This window comes from Sinocyclocheilus grahami, unplaced genomic scaffold (assembly GCF_001515645.1).
Source record: "Sinocyclocheilus grahami isolate Dianchi unplaced genomic scaffold, SAMN03320097.WGS_v1.1 scaffold302.1, whole genome shotgun sequence".
Taxonomy (NCBI): Eukaryota; Metazoa; Chordata; class Actinopteri; order Cypriniformes; family Cyprinidae; genus Sinocyclocheilus; species Sinocyclocheilus grahami.
In genome coordinates, this window is record NW_015505481.1 from 526353 (window position 1) to 550858 (window position 24506).

Sequence of the window (24506 nt, forward strand, 5' to 3'; positions counted from 1 at the left end):
CTGGACTTTTGGTAGTACCTAGGATATCAAAGTCCACTAAAGGAGGTAGAGCTTTTTCGCATTTGGCTCCCAAACTCTGGAATAGCCTTCCTGATAACGTTCGGGGGGTACAGACACACTCTCTCTGTTTAAATCTAGATTAAAGACACATCTCTTTGGCCAAGCATTCAAATAATGCATCTCATAATCTTGTACTGCAGTTATAGCTGATCAAATGCACATTATTATTCTTTAGCTTGGGTTAAACAAATCAATTTTGCTTGGTTGGAACAGCAGCTACGCTAATTATGTCTCTATTTGTTTCTCTGTTTTTGCCACGGGATTGACATCCTGTGGTATCTAGGATTTACACAAGCTTCAGTCTGGATCCAGAACACCCGAGAAGAGATGATGCAACCCCTCAGAGGACCTCAGATGATGCCAACCCTGAAACAACATACAGAACTACCACATTTTGCTATAAGTTTGATTGCATCCTATAATAATTGCTGTTAATAGTGTTCATCATCTGTTTGATTACGTCTTTAATTGATTTTCCCTTCATTTCTGCCATATGTACATTAACTGACAGTCACCACTGATAAGCTACCACTAAATATTGTAGAAACTTAATTTGCTGCAAAGTTGCTTTGCAATGGTTTGTATCGTGAAAAGCGCTATTCAAATAAACTTGAATTGAATTGGTTAACAATGTTCTTCAGAATATCTTCTTTTGTGTTCCACAGAAGAAAGAACATCATACAGGTTTCGAAAGACATTTTTGGGTGAACTAGCCCTTTAAATATGTCTGGTTAGCTGTTGTTTTGGATAAGATGTTAAGTGCTTGTCTTCTGTTGTGTCTGTGTCACAAGTAAAAGATCTTGGTAGGAGTCCTGCACCTGTGGCAAACTGAAAGCGATGGTTCCAGGAAGCACAGAGTGGTGAGACTTCACAGTGAACACAAACTTGTGGGCGGGTGTTGTCCTCACAGTCACATGCCTGGAGAGAGAGGCAGAAAAGATTCAATTTCTACTGTCATAAACCACGCCAGACTTGCACTCTGTTTAGATGCTGTTTTTATGAACACTTCCATATACGTACATACGCATATGTAATAACCAATAAGAAAGCTTGTTACAAACCCATATACTATTTATCACATCTTCCCCCTTTTTGGCGAAGTATGTTACTTTTTAACAAACTAAATTAGATCAAAAGTTCAATTACACTGCTGATAACATCACAAACATAAAACATTATGCAAAATGAATCTTTCCACAAATAAAGTCTCTGTAATACAAGAAAAGAGAAAAATAAAAGTGTTTTGACTCTGTATTATGACTGGTAGCGCAATGGCTTTCTTATCACTCGCCCACACCGTGTGGTCTTAGGTGACACTACATGTTGTGGAGTATGAGGCACAGCTGCCGTAGGTTCTAAGGAAGGAACAGACGTTCCTTGATTCGCCTCAGGTAATTGCTCACTTGGAACCCCAGGTAGGTGACTTTCCTCAACATCTGTTGTGCGGCTGGGTAGATCTCGTTCATGTTGAATAGCAGTATCCCCTGGAATGGCTTGGAGATGTTTACGATTCCTGCGAAATTCTCTGTGGTCAGTTGACACATAGTATGACCTTGGTTGTTCAGCTTGACGACTTATGATCCCTTTCGTCTTCCACTCCTTTTCACCATCCAGCTTTAGGCGCACTGAGTCCCCAGGAGATAGCGGCAATAAGGATCTAGCACCATGCCGTCGATTGAAGAAGTATCTGTAAGAATCCTTGGCTTTGCGATCCTTAACTTCCACTCTTTTCAAGTCAGGCCATTCAGGGTCCAAGTTACTTGCCATCACTGGAACTGTAGTCCGGAGATGCCTTCCCATGAGAAGCTGCGATGGACTACACCCTGTAGCTGCTATTGGAGTTGCCCTATACGCGAAAAGGGCCAAGAAAGGGTCATCTTGCTTTAGTATTTTCTTTGCTGTCTGAACGGGCCTCTCTGCTTCTCCGTTCGATTGTGGGAAGTGAGGACTGGACGTCACGTGAACAAAACCATATTGTTCTGCAAATGTCTTAAACTCGACTGATGTAAACTGTCGAGCATTGTCAAAGCCCAGCCTTTCTGGGATGCCAAAATGTGCAAACATGCTCTTTAGTTTGCCAATCACTTTTCTGCTTGTCATGTTCACCAAGTGGGCTATTTCAATAAATCTTGAATAATAATCCACTACAACAAGGTATTGCTGGCCACCTGTTTCGCAGAGATCTACCCCAAGGTGTCTCCATGGGCCTGGGGGTAACTTTGTCACTAGCAATGGCTCCTTGCGTTGAGTGGGCTTATTATTCTGGCACAACTGGCACTGGTTCGCGTTACGTTTTAGATCAGAGCTGATGCCTGGCCACCACACTGATAGGCATGCCCGCTCACGACACTTACTAAGTCCTTGGTGGCCTTCATGAATGCGGGCAAGTACTTCATCCCTCATTTTGATTGGGATTACAATTCTTGATCCATGCAGGAGAAGCCCTGCAGACTCACTCAGAAACCCTTGTTGGCTGAAGTAGGCTCGCAGATTGACAGGCACCGTTTTTATATGTTTAGGCCACCCTTGCTGGACATTTTTAAGCACGCTTTGCAACTCTTCATCTGCTTTCGTAGCATCAGCTATCTGATGTAGCTTCTGAGGTGAAGCTGGCAAGTGCTCCTCGACTCCAGCTACATAGGCCTCGACTTCCTCCTCGAGGTCTGACTGTTCTGAGTTGGCCAGGGGGTGTCTGAACAGCGTGTCCGCTATAAGCAGAGACTTTCCTGGGGTATACACTGCCACTGGGTTGAAGCGCATCATCCTTATTAGGAGCCGCTGACAGCGAATGGGGACCTCGTCAAGGGTTTTCTGGTTTATCAAAGGGACTAAAGGTTTATGATCTGTGAGTACTTTGAAGGACTCTAAACCGCAGAGATATCGTGACAGCTTTTCGCATGTCCAAACTGAAGCCAAACACTCTTTTTCAGTTTGAGCGTAGCGTTTCTCAGCGGCTGTGAGAGTACGGGAACAGAAGGCCACTGGAAGCATCTTCCCATCATGCTCTTGAAGCAATGCCCCCCCTATTCCATAACTGCTGGCATCGGCCGTGACGACTGTTGGCTTGTTCACGTCGTAATATGCCAGCACTGGGGCAGCAACTAACATTTCTTTCACTTTTGTGAACGCCTCCTCTTGACTCTTGTACCACCTACACACTGTGTCAGCTCCCAGTAGCTCATTCAACAGCTGTAACACGGTAGCGCTGTGTGGCAGGTAACGGCAAAGGTAATTAATCATACCCAGCATCCATTTTAACTCAGTCAGATTTTGGGGTTTGCTTAGGTCCCGGATAGCACGGACCTTTTCTGGGTCGGGTCTAATGCCCTCTTTACTGAGACGATGTCCCACAAAACCCAATTCCTTCTGACCAAAAATGCATTTTTCCTTCTTCAGCTTCAGCCCTGAGGCATGGATAGTATTCAGCACTTCATCAAGTCTATGGTCATGTTCTTCACGAGTACGACCATATACTAAGATGTCGTCCATATAGCAGCATACTCCCTCGACGTTCCGAAGTAGCTCACTCATGCGTTTCTGAAATATCTCTGGAGCGCTAGTTATGCCGAATGGCAAGCGACGGAAACAGTACCTCTTGAAGGGGGTTATAAAAGTAGTCAACCTCTTGCTAGCGTCGTCTAACGGTATCTGCCAGAAACCGCTGGCAGCATCGAGGCTAGAAAAGACTGTCGCCCCTGCCAGTTTAGAAGTGATGTCATCCAAGGTTGGCAAAACATACTTTTCACGAATGACGACTTCGTTTAGTCGTTTGAGGTCGACACATATTCTAATGTCTCCATTCTTTTTGGCGACCGGCACCATTGGGGCACACCATGGAGTGGGCTCAGAAACCTCTTCAATCACGCCCAGCTGCTCCATTCTGTCCAGTTCTTGTTTTACCTTCGTAAGCATTGGGATTGGTACTCTACCAGTTAAAATAATGCTTAAAAGTACAGCGGAGCCATACAGCGTTGTATGGCTCCGCTGTACTTTTAAGCATTATTTTAACTGGTTCGCATGCCATCAGTCCCAAAGAGCCAAACACATTCTCTCTTATTTCGTCTATTCTTTTTATTAGCCCCATTTGAATTGCATCACTGCGTCCTAGCAGATTCCCAACATGGGCTCCTCTCACCACATATGCATTCATCATGTACATTTTTTTTTTACGTTAACTTTTGTCCTCATCTGGCCTATACACTCCAGCTTGCCACCAGGACTGTTCAGTATGACATTTGTTTTGCTCAGTGGTATCTTATTTTTCAGGCTTTCGCAACTTTTCTCAGATATTATGGTGGCGTTTGCACCAGAATCAATTTTGAAATTGATTATTTGGTCTTCCATAAAGATGTCAACTGTCCATGGTGGAATGGGTGCATCCTTACTTTGAACAGAGCCCAAGAACATTGGTGACCCTGCATCTTCATAAGATGTTACTTCCTGCACTGTCGTAGTGTGGCAGACTACAGCGAAATGGCCAATCTTTTTACACTTTCGACATTCAGCTTTTTTGGCAGGACAGTGCTCTCTCTGATTATGTGTTTTGTTGCATCTTGTGCATTTCTTCCTGTCACTCCATTCGTTTCTATAGCCTTGTCCTTTTCTCTGTCTATCAGTGCTAATTTTCCTTCCTCTGCCACGATTTTGTTGGGGAAATTTAACCTCTTCTAATTTACTTTCGCTTTGCTCCGCATTTTGGTTTTTAATGAGCTCGTGGCTACGTGCCATTTCAATTGCTCTAGAGAGCGTCAGAGTGGTATCTTATTTTTCAGGCTTTCGCAACTTTTCTCAGATATTATGGTGGCGTCTGCACCAGAATCAATTTTGAAATTGATTATTTGGTCTTCCATAAAGATGTCAACTGTCCATGGTGGAATGGGTGCATCCTTTCTTTGAACAGAGCCCAAGAACATTGGTGACCCTGCATCTTCATAAGATGTTACTTCCTGCACTGTCGTAGTGTGGCAGACTACAGCGAAATGGCCAATCTTTTTACACTTTCGACATTCAGCTTTTTTGGCAGGACAGTGCTCTCTCTGATTATGTGTTTTGTTGCATCTTGTGCATTTCTTCCTGTCACTCCATTCGTTTCTATAGCCTTGTCCTTTTCTCTGTCTATCAGTGCTAATTTTCCTTCCTCTGCCACGATTTTGTTGGGGAAATTTAACCTCTTCTAATTTACTTTCGCTTTGCTCCGCATTTTGGTTTTTAATGAGCTCGTGGCTACGTGCCATTTCAATTGCTCTAGAGAGCATCAGTGTTCCTTGAAGCTGCAGCTTTTCTGACAGAGATTTGTCTCTCAATCCGATCACAATCCTGTCTCGGATATATTCATCTTTTAGTTCGCCAAAATCACAATGTTCTGAGAGCTCATAAAGTCCTCTTACGAACTCTTCTACTGTCTCTCCATCTCGCTGACACCGCTGATGAAAGCGTGCATGTTTGTATATCACATTTTTTCGGGGAATGAAGTGCTCGTCAAACTTCGGAATCACCACTTCATAGTTATCTCTGTCATCGTCGTTATCAAATGTGAATGATTTGAATATATTCTCTGCATCCTTCCCCATGGAATAAATGAGAGCACTGACCTGCACATCGCCGTCCTCCAGTGATAATTTGGTGGCTGTTCTGTAACACATGAATCTCTGTTTCCACTCCGGCCATTCGCTCGGCCTTTCAAACGGGAAACTTTCTGGTAACGAAAATTTGAGCATATTCTCGACTGTGCAGCTCTTTACTTATAGGGGCAAATAGCAACAGTCTGTCAGAGTCCACTGAGCTAAGAACCCTCTTCTGACACCATATCATAAAACACGCCAGACTTGCACTCTGTTTAGATGCTGTTTTTATGAACACTTCCGTATACGTACATACGCATATGTAATAACCAATAAGAAAGCTTGTTACAAACCCATATACTATTTATCACATCTACAATGACACAAGGATCAAAAATACAGTGTTTAACAGAAACGATGATAACTTTTTATCTGAAAACATCACTTTAACTAGTTTTTTTAGTCGAGTACTACCTATGTGTATAACTGCACCAATCCTACATAATCTGAGATTAGCACATGTGTGAACCACTGACAATGGTTCCTTTTTTAGTAACCTTACATCATGCAACTATTCATTCAGTTAAAGCACAAGTTAACCATAATCATGGATAATATAATATTTATATATGTGATGACTAAATACTTAGGGTCTAACTGGAAGGTTTGACCACTATCTTTATTGTCATTTCCACCAAAATATATATTTATTATTTATTACATGATACATCAATTTACATCACACATTAACATGCCATATATCAATATGGCAACACAAACCCACACAAATCTGCCCTCATGCTGTGATATTCTTGGACATGAGGCATCAGCAGGAGGCACTGCAGCAGACTCTGTCAGCCTGAGTTAATGTCTGGAATGATTCAGCATCCCAAGGACACACACACTTAGGGAAAATCATCAGCTCTGCTGCTGGAGCACTAATTATATGTTTGAAACCTTCCCTACAGTGTTAGATACACCCATATAATACAACTGCAAAAAGATATTGTGTACTACATGTTACATGTGATTAATGAGTATCCACAACTTAAAAGAAATGACAGGAACGTTTTTATTAAGAGGCAGTATTTGCCCCATAGAAGTGATTTTTTTAAAAGAGTAAATTTAACCCTTATAAGGTATGTTCAAGCTTTTTTTTTTCCTACCAAACCCACAAGAATATAGCTTTCTACTAAATCTGTGAGAATACTTTTGGCCACACATTTTATATACACGAGACACTGTGGTAACTGTTATTTCTTAGCACTTTTGGACAGGGGTCATCAATGTCGTCAGCCCCAAACACAGCAAACTGGGATGCACTGTGTGTTCTGACACTTTTATATCATGGCCAGTAAGTTTTTGAACAGTTTGAGCTACAATAGTTTTCTCGTGTTATTGGACTAGACAGGCTAGCCTTTGCTCCCCACGAGCAACACTGAGCCTTGGGCGCCCAACACCCTGATGCCGGTTCATCTGTTGTCCTTCCTTGCAACATTTTGGTAGGTACTGACTACTGCCAGCCGGGAACACCCCACAAGACATGCCGTTTTTGAGATGCTCTGACCCAGTCGTCTAACCATCACTATTTGGCCCTTGTCAAAGTCACTCAGACCTGTTCACTTGCTCATTTTTTCCTGTATCAAATGTTTGAAATTCAAGAACTGATTGTTCATTTGCTGCCTAACATATGTCAAAGCATGTACTGGCCATCGTACCATTTAACTGGCTTCTGTGTGCAAATGTGATGAATCTGAAGCGTCTGTGGTGTGGGTGAATACTCACTGTCCAGACTGCAGGTCTTTCTCACTCACTACTGCGCAGTTCGTCAGTGACAGCTCATCTGTTGGGCATCGAGCCGCTTGCATCGTCTGCAGAAAGACAGATAATAATGAAGAGAGAGTGTAACACGGTGAGTGGCAGAAGAAAGGCCTTATATGAGAACGAGATGTCTGACCATTGATGTTGAAGCTTAAAGGTGATGTGTGTAATTTACGTTTTGTTAAATAAGCCATTCAGCAGTTAATTTCCCTTAGATTTGTGCCTCTTTGTTATAGTGCTCTTAGTTTTGAAATATCCTCAAATTTATTTGAGCAGCTTGACAGAAAAACATGGGCTCAACCAATGATGTGGGTTGGGGGCGGGGCTATCTGTTTGACTGGCCAATGGCGGTTAGGTGGAGTATTCAGGCAAACCTGTTTGAGAACTATCACCTTTGCAGTTTCACTTGGTGGAGCTAGTGGCCAGTGTTGCCAAGTCTGCGGTTTTCCCACGGAATTGGGCTACTTTAACACTGTTGATTATTATTTATTATATATATTATTATATAGTTGATTGGGTTGTTTTTCATGTCCACTGGTTGAAGGGGAACCCTGCCAAAAAAAAACGTGTATTTTACTCTTGGAACTCTATTTTTAACGGGGGACCCCCCTCGAAACATTATTTGGGCTAGTTTTGAGTAGCGATTGGGGGGTTTTGTTGAGAAAACCTGGCAACCCTGCTAGTGGCACAGAAATTACACACTTCAGCTTTAATATTTGCATCTTGCTATATTAGCTCACTGGGTGTCATTTCTTATGAAAAGATCTTTCTCCTCATGAAAAATTTACAGTAAACCACACCATATGAAGGAGTTCCCATGATTCTCTGCAGAATTTTAAAAATAGAAAATCCCGTGGTGTAAAATAGCAAGATGGAAAGCTGTTTCTACTGTGCAAGCTGAAAACTTGTCTAACATTCGAAGCACTGAGATTGTTGTTTTAAAGACCTCATCCAATCATCCCTTCCAGGATCACATGCATCATGTTTTATTGCAATAGAGATCCTACAAACCCCAAGCCAATCATACCAGGGGTTTGATATAAACAGTGTTAGATAACAACAAATGAGGCGATAAACAAAAAGGCAAGGGAACAGTAGCGAAAATATAATCATAAATCTGTCTACAAGAGAGCACCAGTGTGTTAAACAGGTAAATGAGAAACATAAAAGACAAAAAAATATATATATTTTAAGCAAAGACTGACAGTGAAGGTTCATGGGTGTTCTAGCTTTATTTGTTCCTTCTTTGGTTGATGCAACTAGCCAAAGAACCATAAATAAAACAGACTACAAAAGAAAAAGAAAAAAAGGAGAGCTAATTGAAAAGCAGGGCTACACACTGTTCCCATCGGGGTATACAAAAAGCACAGAGTGCTACAGAAAGAAAGATAATGAATGACTCAACCAGAAAACAAAGCTTCAGTGAAAACAATTAGAGATTAAGAGAACAAAACTTAGACAGTTTAGATTTTTAAAAACTTTTTTTCCCAGGTAGTTAAAGCTATAGTTCACATTAATTAAAATCAATAATTTCACTGCATTTATTAATCAAAGTTACTGCTAATCTCTATACATTTTTAGTTAAAAATGCTGAATATGTTAACATTAGTTAACTAGTTAAAATGATAAACAATCTTTGGCAAAAAAAAGTAGCTGATCTTAATAACAGGGTAATCAACTAATGATGCAATTACCAAAAACAACTTCAAGTTCAAGAAGCCAAATTTTCACTAAATAACAAAATGGAACAAATGACGGTCAGAAAGTACAGACAGAAAATTACTTCTGAATGTTTCACAATCCTTGGAACATAGCATCATAAACTACTGATTATCCTGAAGATTCTGGCAATAAAGATTAAACATGACAATGATTTAACAATGAATGAAGACATGACCATGCTTTTTCTGTACATAATGAGGAACACTTGTCTACAGAACAGCACAAGATGAAAAATAGAAATAAACGTTGAACTAAAGAAATGTAACCTAAACTGAGAACGTTAATAACACTCTCAGACAAAAAGTGCAAATATTTGTACCTTATTTACCCCTAAAAGATTAAGATTAGGCACTTATACATACTTTTTAGAGGTTTTGTTTTAGAGGAGTGACAAGCTGCTGTACCCCTAAAGATACCATTTTTGCACCATTTTTTTCTGTCAGTGGTATTAAAGTCACAATGAAAGTTGTGATCGTCTTTTCTTCCCTATTGTGACATATATCAGAGCGAAATGGCTTCTCAAATGAGTAAAAACGACAGGACTTGATTTGGTCCACCTGAAATTCATTTGATCACTGGATCTTTGCCACTTGTGAATTGCAAACAGTGATTGACAGATTGCTGGAGGGGAAGGGGAAATTGATGTAATCAATTAAACAATTACTGAATTAAAAAACAACAACAAAGTAATGATGTTCACAGATAAAAGTAGACACTGCACTATTCCACTGAAGAAAAAAACAACAACAAAAAAACAAAACAAGATGGCAAGATGTTGGATGAATTCCAGTGTGAGGCCAAGAAGCAGAACTAAAGGACAGTAAATGGCTCTTTGAGGGTTTGTATCTGATTCAAAGCCTGGGTGTGGATGTTACCTCAACAGGCTGATATAATCCGGTTAATGAGGAGCGGTCCAGCAATTAGACCTACTTTAGTTGCAGGTCAGAAAAGCAATAATCCATGGCTCCCTGCCAGCACTCATAATAAACTCACCACAGGCCCTCGCACCATTCAATCGTTACAGCTGGCCCTTTAGTACTCAACCTCAAATCAACCTTTATTTGTCCTGAGAGTGAGAACACAGGCAGATGATCTTGATTTGGATGCTTTCTGTCAATGGCATTGTGTGACGCAGTTAGGGCATTGAACCGCTGTAGTGCTCCCTCGAGTCGTTGCTACCAAGAAGGGTCATAGCAACAGGGGTTACAGCCTGTCAGCTCTCAGGACACTAAGGGCGATGCAGAAAGCTAGTGCAAGTGAAGCATACAGCTCAATCTGGCAAGCGAGACAAGCAGAGGCAGAGGGCATTCGGAAAGCATACATACCTTGAAAAATATTACAACCTTGGGGGCCAATGAATGCACGCAAGCAAGAGGGAGGGCAGAAGGACATAAGACAAACAGTTGAGACAGCCAGCACCACATTGAGCTGAAGACAGCATGTGGTTGAGAAACAACAGAGTGTGCAGCATGAGGCAGCATGCAGAGCAGAATCAGGATCAACTGCAAGTGTGCTTGAAGGAGCAGCAAAGACAAATCGCAGGCAAACCAAACCCTGATATGGTATCGGGGAATGTGTAGGTACTTTCACCAATCATTTGAAATATGAAAAGTTGCATTAATAAGATTTAATGCACATGCTGAAAAATATATCACGTCAACACACTTCATCATGTCAGTGGTCAGAGATTAAAGCAAAAAAATATATATATATATTTTATGAAAACCGAAATCTAATAAAGATAGTTTTTTGTCGGCCAAAATCAGTACTAGACATAAATTTTAAAATCATTACTTGCATACAAAAAAAATTACAAAAATATAATATAGTAATATGTATATATAGTATGTATAGTTCAAATGTTTGGGGTCTGTAAGATTTTGTTTTAAAAAATTACATAAACAAGGATGCATTCTTTTAGTCAAAAGTGACAGTAAAGACAATTATAATGTTACAAAAGATTTCTATTTCAAATGTTGAATGAGAATTGAAATGAGAATCCTGAAAAACATGTATAGTGGTTTCCACAAAAGTATGAAGCAGCACAACTTTTTCAACACTGACAATAATAAGAAATGTTTCTTGATCAGCAAATCAGTATATTAGCATACATCATATTAGAATGATTTTTGAAGGATCATGTGACACTGAAGACTGGAGTAATGATGCTGACAATTCAGCTTTGCAACACAGGAATAAATTACATTTTAAAGTATATAAAATAGAGAACTTGTTTTGAATTGTAATATTTCCCATTATTGCCGTTTTTACTGTTTTGCAGAAAAATTAAGCTTTGAAAGAAAGACAACTGCAGTATAATTCAGCACTGAATAAACAAAATAAAATGCTGCATGCCATTTCATCAGTCAGTACACGGAGTAAAAATCTATTTCAAGCAGCACTGGTCTCCATGTTTAATGAGGCTGGGCCTCTGGAGAGATATTCAATGAGGAATGAGGAGAAGCCTGATCAATACTGTCCAGAAGAAACTCCTGACTGCACAGAGGACGTCCTGTCACAGGACTGAATACAACTGCTCTTTTAACGAACTAATGACTTTATCTACCCTGAGGGTTTGATTACGCATTATTAGTTTCCGTGGCCATTTCATAAGCGGCACATATCACAGAGATAAGATCGACAGACAAACAAAGGTTCAACCTATGCAGAGATTTCAGACACTTCAAATGGCTAGACTACTGAATTACACCGGGGTGGCTTGTATTACTTTCGATTTATGGACTATACCCGATCTATCACACTTAATGGAGGACGAGCCTTATAACATATAGCATGCAAAACATGAAGATTAATATAGGACAACTAGCACAGAGAAAACCTCTCCTCATAAACCTCCATATCATGGAAATATCCATGCAGCTCGTCGAGCTTCCTGATTGGTCAACCACAAAAGGCTAAAGGCCGTTTTTCATCAAGGATGATAGTGAACTATAACGATAACAACAAAGGGGAACTATATAGTTGGAATCACTTTCAGAATCCACCTGACTTTAAAGAGCTTGAGCATTTAAAGCAGCCGATAAAACAGCACCACACGCTTATGGCGTGGACACTAATATAATTATGATTAGTGTTATTAATATAGTGAACGGGCTTTAAAGGGGTCATATGATGCTTTTTTAAAGATCATTATTTTGTGTATTTGGTGTAACAGAATGTGTTGACATGCTTTAATGTTAAAAAACACATTATTTTTCAAATACTGTACATTATTGTAGGTCCTCTATGCCCCGCCTCTCTCAAACGCTTCGTTTTCTACAAAGTCCCTCCTTCCGACAAGCGCAGTCTGCTCTGATTGGCCAGCTGACCCAGTGCATTGTGATTGGTCGAACACCGCAAGCACTCGTCGGAAATGTAACGCCCCTTACCATAATTGCAAGCTTCAGCTTTCAACATAAATATAAAGACAGAGCCCGAAAGGGGAACAGAGTCTTGTGACAGACACCGTGATGAATATGTGTTTGCAGTACACAAGCCACGCCGTTATTGAAAAAAATTACATCGCGATACATATTGATATCGAATTATTGTCCAGCCCTACTTTAGAGCTTGGCAGTTATTCTAGTGCCCATGCCACACACAGAAGCCTATACACTAATTCAAAAAGCTTTATCTAGTAGTTATTTTTTATTACATAAAGAGATGTATATTAGTCCTTCAGAAGCATTTATTTAAGGCAGAGGAAATGGGAATTAAAGGGGAAATACTCTTAAGAGACAACCAGTAGCTCACATATCTCACACATATCTATCGAGAGCATTATGACAGACACAACCAGACTGTGTATCATTCATACACTCTCTGAGAAGGCAGTGAAGTATTAAGTAATTTAACACTCAGCTGAACTCTGTGGGTGAAGGATGCCCACAAAGAGTTTGTCTGGCTTGGTCTAGTTTGATCAGCTCAGCTTACAAGAAATATCTCATAATAACCAAAAGAATTAATAAATTGTTCTGCTGACAATGACATCTCAGCAAAAACAACCTGAATAACAGATGTTCCAATGTTCACTCTGATGGGCTTAATAAAACAATTGACACTGTGCGACTCATCTTTTCTTACAGTTGTTCGTGGGTGTGTGACAGGCATTCACAAATTTCTGAACAGCTTTCACCTGCTCTTTCACTGACATGTTCTCTCCTACCTTAAGCATACTAAAGCCATTAAATACAGTGACAGCTATAGTAAACTGTGACTGTATAATCTGCTGTCTTTTATGCAATCTACATATATCACTATATATATATATATATATAGGCAGATTGCATTGAAAATATATAAATTAATTGATCAAAAATTATAGCTGTTTATTTTTTATTGCACTTTGATTGCGCCTAATTGTCCCATTACATCCCAAATACCTATTGTGTTTTATTAATGTCCCTATAATATTTGGCTTGATTACCACCATAATTGAAATCCCCACTATAGTGCAGTGCATTTAAAGAGTATGGCATGAATTACATGATCTCCCATTTTATTTTTAATGATAATTAAAAAGAAAAACAAACATCTCTCTCTCTCTCTCTATATATATATATATATATATAAAATCATGAAATTTTCATTAAAATCATTTCTAAAATTAAAAAATATACATTTATAAATAAATATTATATTACTACATAATTAACATTAATATTATTTATAAATGTTATTTATGTTACTAAAAAAAACCTTTATTAATAATATTATATTGATATTGAATAAATGAATGAATAAGTAAATAAGCAAGTAAATTAATAAACAAGGACCTAAACGAAACACTGAAATCTCAGTTTATCCAAATAAAGAGATGTATATTAGTCCTACAGAAGCATTTATTTAAGGCAGAGGAAATGGGAATTAAAGGGGAAATACTCTTAAGAGACAACCAGTAGCTCACATATCTCACACATATATATCGAGAGCATTATGACAGACACAACCAGACTGTGTATCATTCATACACTCTCTGAGAAGGCAGTGAAGTATTAAGTAATTTAACACTCAGCTGAACTCTGTGGGTGAAGGGTGCCCACAAAGAGTTTGTCTGGCTTGGTCTAGTTTGATCAGCTCAGCTTACAAGAAATATCTCATATCATTTCTAAAATTAAAAAATATACATTTATAAATAAATATTATATTACTACATAATTAACATTAATATTATTTATAAATGTTATTTATGTTACTAAAAAAAACCTTTATTAATAATATTATATTGATATTGAATAAATGAATGAATAAGTAAATAAGCAAGTAAATTAATAAACAAGGACCTAAACGAAACACTGAAATCTCAGTTTATCCACAGACGAAACTAAAGACAATAATGATGCCATTTTGAAAGCATTTTTCACAATGACAGGCAAAGCTCTCGTTGAGCCCTACAGCGCGGAGAGGGAGTGCTGTAGCTTTGCGCACAAAATATAGCTATTCGTATTGGTGGAGCTATGTGTTTCTGTGGACATTTTGAAGCGAAAGCATGATTTTGAACGGGAAATCGCAGGCTTGCTCAGGGTTATACATCGCGAGCTCTCGAAGCAGAAACAGTGTGGTGTGATGAGCTTATGTGAGCCTTACGCGAGCCGTGTCAATGTTAAATCCGCTGAACGAGCACAGTCCTGTCATTTCACTCTTCATGACAGCGTTCTGCAGCACAAAATACGGTGCATGGCTACTGTGCACATAGATATTAACACACATCTTAAAAGACTAACGAGACAACCGCCTGCTGGTTCATGTTGTACCGAATCGACGGGCTAAAGCAAATGGACAACCACCTCGGTTCTATTTTAGGCTTGTGTCTGTTTACCGATGGGCTCAGACTAGAAACAATCACCACTATTTCACGGTTCACACAAATGCTGGAAAATAAATGAATGCGCCACCATCGAGATTCAAGTATTCATAGGGGCTTATTATTATTAGGCTACTGTTCAAAGCTTCCCGCGTATGCTTGTGCAGTAGCCATATATTAGCATGCTATGAATAATAATGTAAACCAAACACCAGCAATATCGCTGCAGATCTGCATTGGTGCTCACAGGTGACCGTATCGCCACCTGCTACTGTCTGTAGGCTGGTTATATTGTGGAAAGATGCCAGTGGCTGGCATCAAACTGGAAAGGTGTTTTTTCTTTTTTTTTAACGAGACACTAAAGCTCTTCTCCGGAGCGATTGTTGTGAAATGTTATGTTACATTTAAACTCAGCGCCAATTCTTAATGTCGTATAAGCTTAATTGTGTAATATTTCAAATGGAAGCATATCTTACCCGGGTCGCCATGTTTGCGTTAGATGCTGCTGCTCGGAAGAGCTCCACACAGCAGTACTAGAGCAGCACTACAGCAGCGGACAGCGACACAGGTGAGAGCTGCGCATGCGCATGGACGCTTCGCACTGGCGATAGCGACTCATTTCTGTGAATCGAATCTTTCGAACATTTCGTTCCAGAGAACCGTTTCAAAAAACGAGTCAGTTGTTCTTTAGGCAATCGCGCAGTTAATGTCATGGATTGGCGTAGTGCTCTAAAACGTTCTAAGGTCATATTTAGAACATACTGCAGTTTGTTAGGTTATTACAATTTCACGGTCCTAGTTGTTTGTTGCAGCCATGACTTAGCGCATAAAACAAATCTAGAATCTATATTATTCTTTGTCGATACCAATTAATACGTACAATCTAAATTATTTACATAAATACTTCAATTAACTTGCGTCACAAAACTAAAGACCTTTTGCTTGTTTAAACGTAATGCCAAAGCGACTTTGTATGTGTTAATAAAATAGTAAGTTCTACAAAATATATTAAAATGAATCAGTTCATTTGGTTCACTCCGCTCATTGTGAACGGGACATGGATGAAAAAATGATTCAGTTCAAATCAAGAACAAAGCATTTCGTTTTGTGAACTGGTTATATATATATATATATATATGTGTGTGTGTGTGTGTGTGTGTGTGTGTGTGTGTGTGTGTGTGTGTGTAAACATTAGTCCCAAACTCACAAACTCATCAGCTGGTTATGAAAGGGTATTTAACAAACCTCACGACCGAGATGCTCTACCACACAGGGGCATTCACACTTTTCAGGTAAATCTACAAAAACTCTTACTTGCAGTAAACTAAATATTAAGCTGTGGGGGGAAAAAAAGTAATACAGGCTTTTATACAAGCACAAAAAAAATCCCCAAAATATGCCAATCAGGTGCTCTGAATCCTAAGATCTCGTACAGAAGCACTCGGAGTCTTGTTCTCTTGGTGACTTTATTATGTTTTTTAGCGTTATAAAAAAGGGCAATAGCATGACAGGCCAGACAGAGGTGCTTGGCAACGGTATGTACAAAGAGGGAGGAGGAGGAAGGGCAGGAATGCACAGGCCAGGGAATGACAACAGCTCACGACCCCGTCCTGATGACAGCATCTTATCAGAATTTTTCCACCCAACATAAAAAGTCCAAGTATGGTGTCCACACGAGAGGTAGGCCTGGGGCGAGGCCAGGGGCTTCCTTAGGGGACCAGAGTTGGGGCTAAAACCATTAGATCGGTGATGCAGGGAATCTTGTCGATAGCTCAATACAATGGCCCCTGGATTGGCAAGGGAACTGAATCATTCTCATATCAGCTTTGCTCTAAGAGAGATCTATGTATATACATTTCAAATAGTTATAATGCAAGTGAGTTTTTATTTTTTTGAAGATTCCCTGATGGCCCATTAGGCACAACCAAGATACAAAGAAACGCATTGCCAGCAAAATAAAAAATTAAGTGGACGGAAAAAAAAAATTGTGATCCCATAGTAGTAGAAGTAGTTTGTCCTTTGAGGAAGGTGGTAAAAAATGTCCAAGAGAAAGCCAGAGAGGACAACAGCAGGAGTCAGTCCATTTTTGGGCTGTTAGACCTTTTTTGACTTGATGTCTATATCACATCCCCCTCCCCTTCCCTCAAGAGTCCCCCAAACTGGCCATGCTCTCAGCTGCAAGGTCCAATGCTCAACCTGCACAAAAGAGATCAGCCAAGTAATTTTTCAACGTGACGCCATGTTACTCTGAGACGTATCAATATTATGCACAAAGCACAACATGCACTTGCCTATGTCAGTTTTTTGGCTTTGTTGTAGAGCGAGTCCACTACTTTGCTCATGTTCTGAATTGTTTCAAGGGCGGCTCCATACGTTTTGTCTACTGGAGGTTCGTCAAAAACAATCAGGACACCTTCCCCTTGGTCAAGGATTCCTAAATGCATTGAGAAAGCCACATTATAACTCAGTAAAAACACCTGGAGGGTCCACAAATATTTAATTTTTTAACATAACACATGCATGTTTGACTAGGGCTGGGTAGAAATATAGACCAAATCATACAGCGCATACAGTGAAGCTCAATTTCTAAAATCTATTGAATTCGTTGTTTCTCTTAAATATTACTAAAAGTTCATTGCACTTAAAAAAAAAAGGTATGTGAACTCAGTAACTGATTATATCAAGAAGAATGCAAACTGAATGAGTTACAGCAGATTTTTACCTCCCAGCATGCTTCGCTTTGGACTGTATAAGAATTTGTTAAAATTAAATGTTACTAATAGGGTTTTGAGTTAATTTAATTTTTCTTAATATATTAATGTTTTTAATTCAGTATAGTTTAATCTACATGCATGTTTGACTAGGGCTGGGTAGAAATATAGACCAAATCATACAGCGCATACAGTGAAGCCCAATTCCTAAAATCTATTGAATTTGTTGTTTCTCTTAAATATTACTAAAAGTTCATTGCACTTAAAAAAAAGGTATGTGAACTCAGTAACTGATTATATCAAGAAGAATGCAAACTGAATGAGTTACAGCAGATTTTTACCTCCCAGCATGCTTCGCTTTGGACTGTATAAGAATTTGTTAAAATTAAATGTTACTAATAGGGTTTTGAGTTAATTTAATTTTTCTTAATATATTAATGTTTTTAATTCAGTATAGTTTAATCTATACTAGGTATTTAAGCAGAGTTTATAGTTTAATTTTATATTAAGAAATGAAAATACTCATAAATATTCATTTTTTATCATTAAATAGAGGAAATCAGTTTTGGGTTTTACAGTGTATAATTCACAGCATTAGTAGAGAGAATCTTTTTCATTTCTAACTAAATTATACCCAAATAAATCACAGAATCAAATGAAAATCGGAATCAAATCTATAAATCTGCATTTACACCCAGTCCTGTGTTTGACAGGCACACTTATCAAGTTACCAAGACAAGGATGATGGCCTACCATGGAATTTCTGGTCTAAAATCATCTGTGACAGTTTCCTTTCAACATCCCCCTGAAGAGATAATAGAAGAGAAAGGATGAGAATTGCTTAAAACAAAACTGCACTCATGGCTGTAAAGGAACAGTGAGAATTTCCTTGCCATTTAAGAGGTTAAGACAGAAGGTAGATATTTTAATTGCAAATTCAACGGGACGAGTCCTTACCTTGGAGAGTTTTATTAGCTCAGAAATGTGTTCAATCTGTTGGCATAGAAGAACAACTTTAGTGTGCAATGTAAGTGTTTAAAGCACACATCACCTCACACTGAGGTAAACCGTGTCATTACCTGCACTCTGGAGAAGGGCTCGATGACTCTTATGAGGTTTTGTTCCAGCAGATTGTCGTAGAGTTTGGCCAGGTGGGTGCTGATGATGGGATCCTCCCGCAGCTCAGCTTTGTACTCTGTTAAAGCCTGAATGCAGATCAGAGAGAAGGACATTAAATTAAATAAAAAAACAGCAGGTGGACTGAGAACAAGGTAACATTTTAAGTCAGAGCATCTGACCCACCTTCTCAAAGTCTGCAAGTGACCTGTTCTTGCTGGCTTGGGCCACACATTTAAGTGCATCCGTCTACAGAAAGAGAGAGACAGGACAAGTTAATCCACATAATCCTCCGCCAACAGACACAACAGAAAAACGTCACCTTGTCAAGCAGCACACAGGGTCAGGTGGTCATATAACATCCAAGGTCATATAACAATGAAAATGGTTGGATACTATGAAATGTGTGCTGCAGTCTGGGATGGTATTTTAATGTCAGTCTAAGTACCAAGTGAGTTCGCAGGTTCCACCCCAGGCTGTGATTTAATCCTCAATGTTCTATTTTTACACTACTGTTCAAAAGTTTAGGTTTTTTTTTTTTTTTTAAAAAAATTGTTTGAAATATATTTGAACGAGGTCTCTTGTGCTTAAAAAGCTGCATTTATTTGATTTACCTCAATTTTTTAATTTTACACTACTGTTCAAAAGTTTAGGTTTTTTTTTTTTTTTTCAAAAAAATTGTTTGAAATATATTTGAACGAGGTCTCTTGTGCTTAAAAAGCTGCATTTATTTGATTTAAAAAAACAAACAGTAAAACCGTAATATTGTGAAATATTACTACAATTGAAAAATAACTGTTTTTTTATTTGAATATATTATAAAATGTAATTTATTCCTGTGTTGCGCAGCTGCACCATGAGATTGAGCTCAGCTCAGACATCTACCTCTCTGCCAGCATATCTGAGGGCAAGCTTTCCACTGATCAGGGCCTGCACATCCTCTGGCCTGTAAAGACAAAGACATACAGGTTTAACGAGTTCAAAGTGTTTAATGAAGAAAGAAAAGAAAGAAAAAGTGAGAGACACTAGATAACCCCAGGACTCACGAGTTGAGCATGATCTTGCAGAGGAGCATGTACTTGAGTGCAGTGATGGCACGGGGACTGTCAATAGAATCATAGCCTTCAAAAGCCTCATAAAAGTATGAATACGCTGTCTTCCAGTCCTTCTCCTCAGCAGCGTGAATAATGCCTGCAAGGGGAAAAAAAGAAGAAAAAAAGAGGATGTGATGCACTCAGTACAATAACTAGATATAGGCATACCCGATACGAGCTCCGAAATTCCCATATTGACAAATCGGGTAAATCCTTATAGTACACATGATCTGTTTTCCCTCCCTTTGCTCAGCTTAAGTAATGCACATAACTATTAATTAAACATTTGCTGGAAGATGGCTCAGTATCGATAATGCAGGATGAAGTATGGCTGCTAATACTGTAATGGTGCATGCCCACTGATGCAGAGCAAGTGTTTTCAGTTCTTTCCTATAGGAGTTGAATTCACGCGCACAGTGAATTGTGTGATTGACAGTGCACCGCAACAAGCATTGAGTGTCAAAAAGGTTGGAAAATGCTTGACTTTATGCAAATATCAAGCTAAAATGTTAGGTGGCAGCAAAGCTGTGAGAAGCAGGTAGTGACATTTGTCATGAGTGTTTAAAATATGCAATCTGTGCTGGAGTTAGTGTGTATATTATTGTTTACATATTGGACACTTTGCATTTGTTATACATGTTAACTATTGTAGTTTGGATGCTTTCATTGTGAAATTGACACGGCAAAATTGCAAATGTCCAACTGTAATTGAGTGCATATGTGATGAATAATTTGGCTGTGTGTTTAAAAAGACAGATTAAAAAAACGCTCCTGACACACACCAAAATGGAGGTGATATAGCTTTCTGAGAAGCATCGAGCGGAGTTCTGTCACTGTATTGGACATTCACCGTTATTGCAGTGAGCATTCGAGACTGTATGCATGTGCGCGCACTAACACCATTTCTATCGATGCATGTGAATGTCTCACTGTTTCAATACAAACAAATATGTTCTGACTGGCTGCGATTGTATCATGTTGCACAGCAATTTTGCTTTCAGTGTGGAAGGACAAATTAGCTGTCATGCCTGGTTAGGGCTTCTGTGGAAACGTACCCGACTGCATGTCAAGAGCAGCCTGCAGCTTTGGGGGGCAGTAGATGGCGTTTGCTGTTGTCCTGGCAGAGGTGAGAGCTGCTCTGGCCTTGGGCAAGTTGCTCAGTGCATGATATGTCTTGCTTTCCAGCAGCTGGAGCTCCACCAGCAGAGCTTTATCATCCATCTTCTTCAGCTCTTGCAAGAGCTGAGAGCCTGATTGACGAGGAAGAAGAGGACAGTGGTTACAGACCGCAAATACATCGCTCAAGCTTAAGAACATGAAAGTGCCGACAACGAGGGAAGGTATTGTCAGGGACTCACCAAGCTGTAGAGCCTCTTGGTAACGTTTGGTGTCAAAGTATAAAGAGACCAGACGGGCCTAAAGGATTGAAGTAACAGTGATAAGACATTCGTTTTTTTCGGCATATCGAACTTTTTAGTAGCACTGACAACATGACAATAAATAGAACCCAATGTTTGCAAGCACTATCCAAATAGCACTGATATGTGGTTTTAATTCTGATTAAAATCTGATTTGGACAGTGCCTTAGTCTGAACAGTCAGACTGGATTTCAACTCAATTCGTATGCAACATGTACACTACAGTTCAAAATGGTCAGTAAGTTTTTTTTTTTTTTCAAAGAAATTAATACTTTTATTTTCATAAAAAAATTTTTTTTTTTTAACAGGGATGCCATAAATTAATCAGAAGTGACAGTAAAGACATTTATAATGTACAAAAGATTTATATGTTAAATAAATGCTGTTCTTCTAAACCTTCCATTCACCAAAGAATCCAGTTTTAAACATTGATAACATGAAATCAGCATATTAGAATGATTTCTGGAGGAAAATTATTTTCATGTGACACCAAAGACTGGAGTAATGATGCTGAAAATTCAGCTTTGACATCACAGGAATTAATTAAATATAAAAATATATTTAAACAGAAAAGTTTTTAAATTGCAATAATATTTCACAATATTACTGATTTTACTGTGCTTGATAAATGCAGCTGTTTTTTTTAATTAAAATAAATAGCCTTTACAACTTAAAAGACCTCTTTCAAAAACTTTTAAACAGTAGTGTACACAGCATCACAAAAAAAAGCACAATATTGTCTGAATTTAAGTTTGAATACACTCATATTCTCTCAAGCCTGCCTCATACAGCAAACTAGTGACAGTCATGTCAAGATCACAAGACCAGTCAAATACTAATCACTTTACCTTGGCACAAACATCAGTAACACATTGTCCAAACTCAACATAAAACAAAAAGTTACAGTGTGCAGCTTCTGAAAAAACTACATATAGCAACGGTAATGGTGATGTTTTCTGAAGCCTCCGATTTACAAAACTGGGTGTGCTCACCTCCAGGGCCTGCCGTAGAAAGGTCCTCTTCTCTGATTTGGCCCATTCAATGCACTCCAAACATAACTCCACCTCCTGACCAGTAGCTGCCTCCATGTCCAAGAACATATCGAGCAGAGAGCGCACCAACCGTGCTGCCTTTGCTTTGCTGATGGAGTTCAGGAATGGCCGGACATACTTCAGCAAACCTCCCAATTCTGCAAAAATACCAACATATGCGCAATAGACACTAACCTTGAGAAACATGACAGCTGACAGAGTAGTGGCCTTCAAAAACTTCAGATCCATTAATATAGGTGTATACTGATTGGGCCATGACCCACTAGTTAAAGATGTTTACCAGCAGCTTGTCCAGTCTTGGCCAGCAGTCCGCCCAGCTCCAAGATACTCTGTTCTTTGACACGCACAGCCTCTTCATCATCGTCTTGGATGTCTCGTTTGACTGTGAATGTATATCAAGTAGATAATTGTACTATTCAATTTAATTACGTTAAGCCCAACACTAGATTTAAACTCTGTTAGCTTAGACTTTCTGGAGACAACACAGGCAAGTTCATCTTGGGCATCATGACCCTCAACTAAATTACTGCTAGACTTGTGAGCTTCAAAAGCTGTTGATAACAGAAAGGGAACATGGACACCTTTGCAAGAGAGTATTTAAATGTTTGCTTAATTTATAAAAATACATATACGTTTCCTAAAGTTGCTCCAAGATTAAATTAATTCAATCTTCATTAAAGCAAAAGATAAAGGAATGCCTTTAAAGTCTCTAAATTACTTGATGTAAGGTTCCTTTCATTTATATTATAATTTGCTTTGCTTATTAAATTTGTCTTTTTGGATTTATTGTAACAAAGATCGCCTATTTGTTATATAAAGAGGTTTAAAAAAAAAGGTTAAAACACTTGAAACATAATATTCTGTAGCAGATAAACCGGCGTGGCATGCTATCTAATTACCCGTGACAAACGAACACATATCAAACTTAATGCCAAACTAAACTTGCTGACATTGACATATTATAGCATAACTAAGCGATAAGAGAGAAACAAGTATTTGACCACTGACTGTAAATGTTAAGAACCTGTCAGCCGTGTTTTAATGACTCATCTGCCACAATGTAGTAGAAATGACATTTCTCAGACTTTCTTGACATCAGTTGTCTTTCCACTATGATAAATCATACCTAAATGTCATAATTAAGCAAATAGAATGTCACTAAGGTTAGCTAGCAAGCTAATTCGGTTGTCGTGCAAAGTTGTGGTAGTTCCCTCAAACGTAATTTAGAAAACATCAGTCATTTCTCTAATTGTACATAATTCACCATACTTAGGAGGCCGATCACCTAAACACAAACATTATGTATCCCTGTTTTTCCAAATAAATTCAGATGATCGCTACATGGATATTCGCGTTCATTGAGAACTGAAGCTAGCTGATTGGCTAACTGTTTACACTGGTGGCAGTTCACTGAAAATGGTCTTTTCTACAAGCAATAAAACTACTTTTGAGGACAAAGTCTGAAAGAGCGCAGCATCTCGTTTATAAAGTTAACAGTGAGTAATAGCACAGTGTATTTGTCCAGCTATAGTCTTTCTCACGCCTGTCACAGTGAGTCAGCAGCATGAAACCGGCTAACACATTTAGCTGCTGTTCTACAAATCACATGAGGGACATGATCCGTGTGTTAAAAGCACAGTTTCTTCTGCTAAATTAACACAAGCGGTTCAAAAGCCAGCGGGACAGAAGGCGCTTACCTATGGCATGTAAAATGTCAATGGACGCATTCCGATCCGTGCTGAGCAGCGACTGTGCTCTCTGAAACTCTACCGCCGCAGCCGCCATCTTACCAATTCACCAATTGCCTAATTCACATTACAATCCTCGCTGCACACGCTACCGGAAGCGCCGCCGAGGCACGCTGGGAGATTGAGTTCACAGAGGCCGTGGGCTGCATGGCTCACTCCAGGAGGCTGTGCTGGGTAGCGTTGGGGAAAGTTACTTTTAAAAGTAATGCATTACAATATTACATTACTCCCTAAAAAAGTTACTAATTACGTTACTTAGTTACTTTTTATGGAAAGTAATGCGTTATATTACTTTCGCGTTACTTTTTAAATATAAGCAGGGCTTGATTGTTTTTTGCACATTCACATTTAGTCTAGAACTAGAGTAACATCATGGTCACACAGCGCACACAACTCCTCT

General features: G+C 39.0%; 2 protein-coding genes across 4 annotated transcripts in view; both read right to left on the reverse strand.

Moving 5' to 3' along the window:
• Nucleotides 1-15524, reverse strand: part of nsfa (N-ethylmaleimide-sensitive factor a) — a 29076-nt gene extending 13552 nt beyond the window's left edge. For all 3 annotated transcript variants that reach the window (XM_016293349.1, XM_016293347.1, XM_016293348.1), the window contains exons 1-3: nt 15444-15524; nt 7407-7492; nt 879-978 (exon numbers count right to left, since the gene is read on the reverse strand). In XM_016293349.1, coding sequence (XP_016148835.1) covers nt 879-978; nt 7407-7492; nt 15444-15455 — 198 coding nt within the window. In that variant the 5' untranslated portion in view covers nt 15456-15524. The remainder of the gene's footprint in view (nt 1-878; nt 979-7406; nt 7493-15443) is intronic.
• An 895-nt stretch (nt 15525-16419) lies between these two features.
• psmd11a (proteasome 26S subunit, non-ATPase 11a) lies at nt 16420-24190 on the reverse strand. Its single transcript, XM_016293356.1, has 13 exons — nt 24056-24190; nt 22639-22740; nt 22299-22495; nt 21247-21304; nt 20944-21138; nt 19841-19985; nt 19680-19740; nt 18981-19043; nt 18758-18883; nt 18636-18671; nt 18432-18483; nt 17259-17401; nt 16420-17163 (listed from the first exon to the last, which is right to left on the reverse strand). The coding sequence occupies exons 1-12, from the start codon at nt 24141-24143 to the stop codon at nt 17259-17261; spliced, it is 1266 nt and encodes a 421-aa protein (XP_016148842.1). The 5' UTR covers nt 24144-24190; the 3' UTR covers nt 16420-17163.
• Nucleotides 24191-24506: the final 316 nt, after the last annotated feature.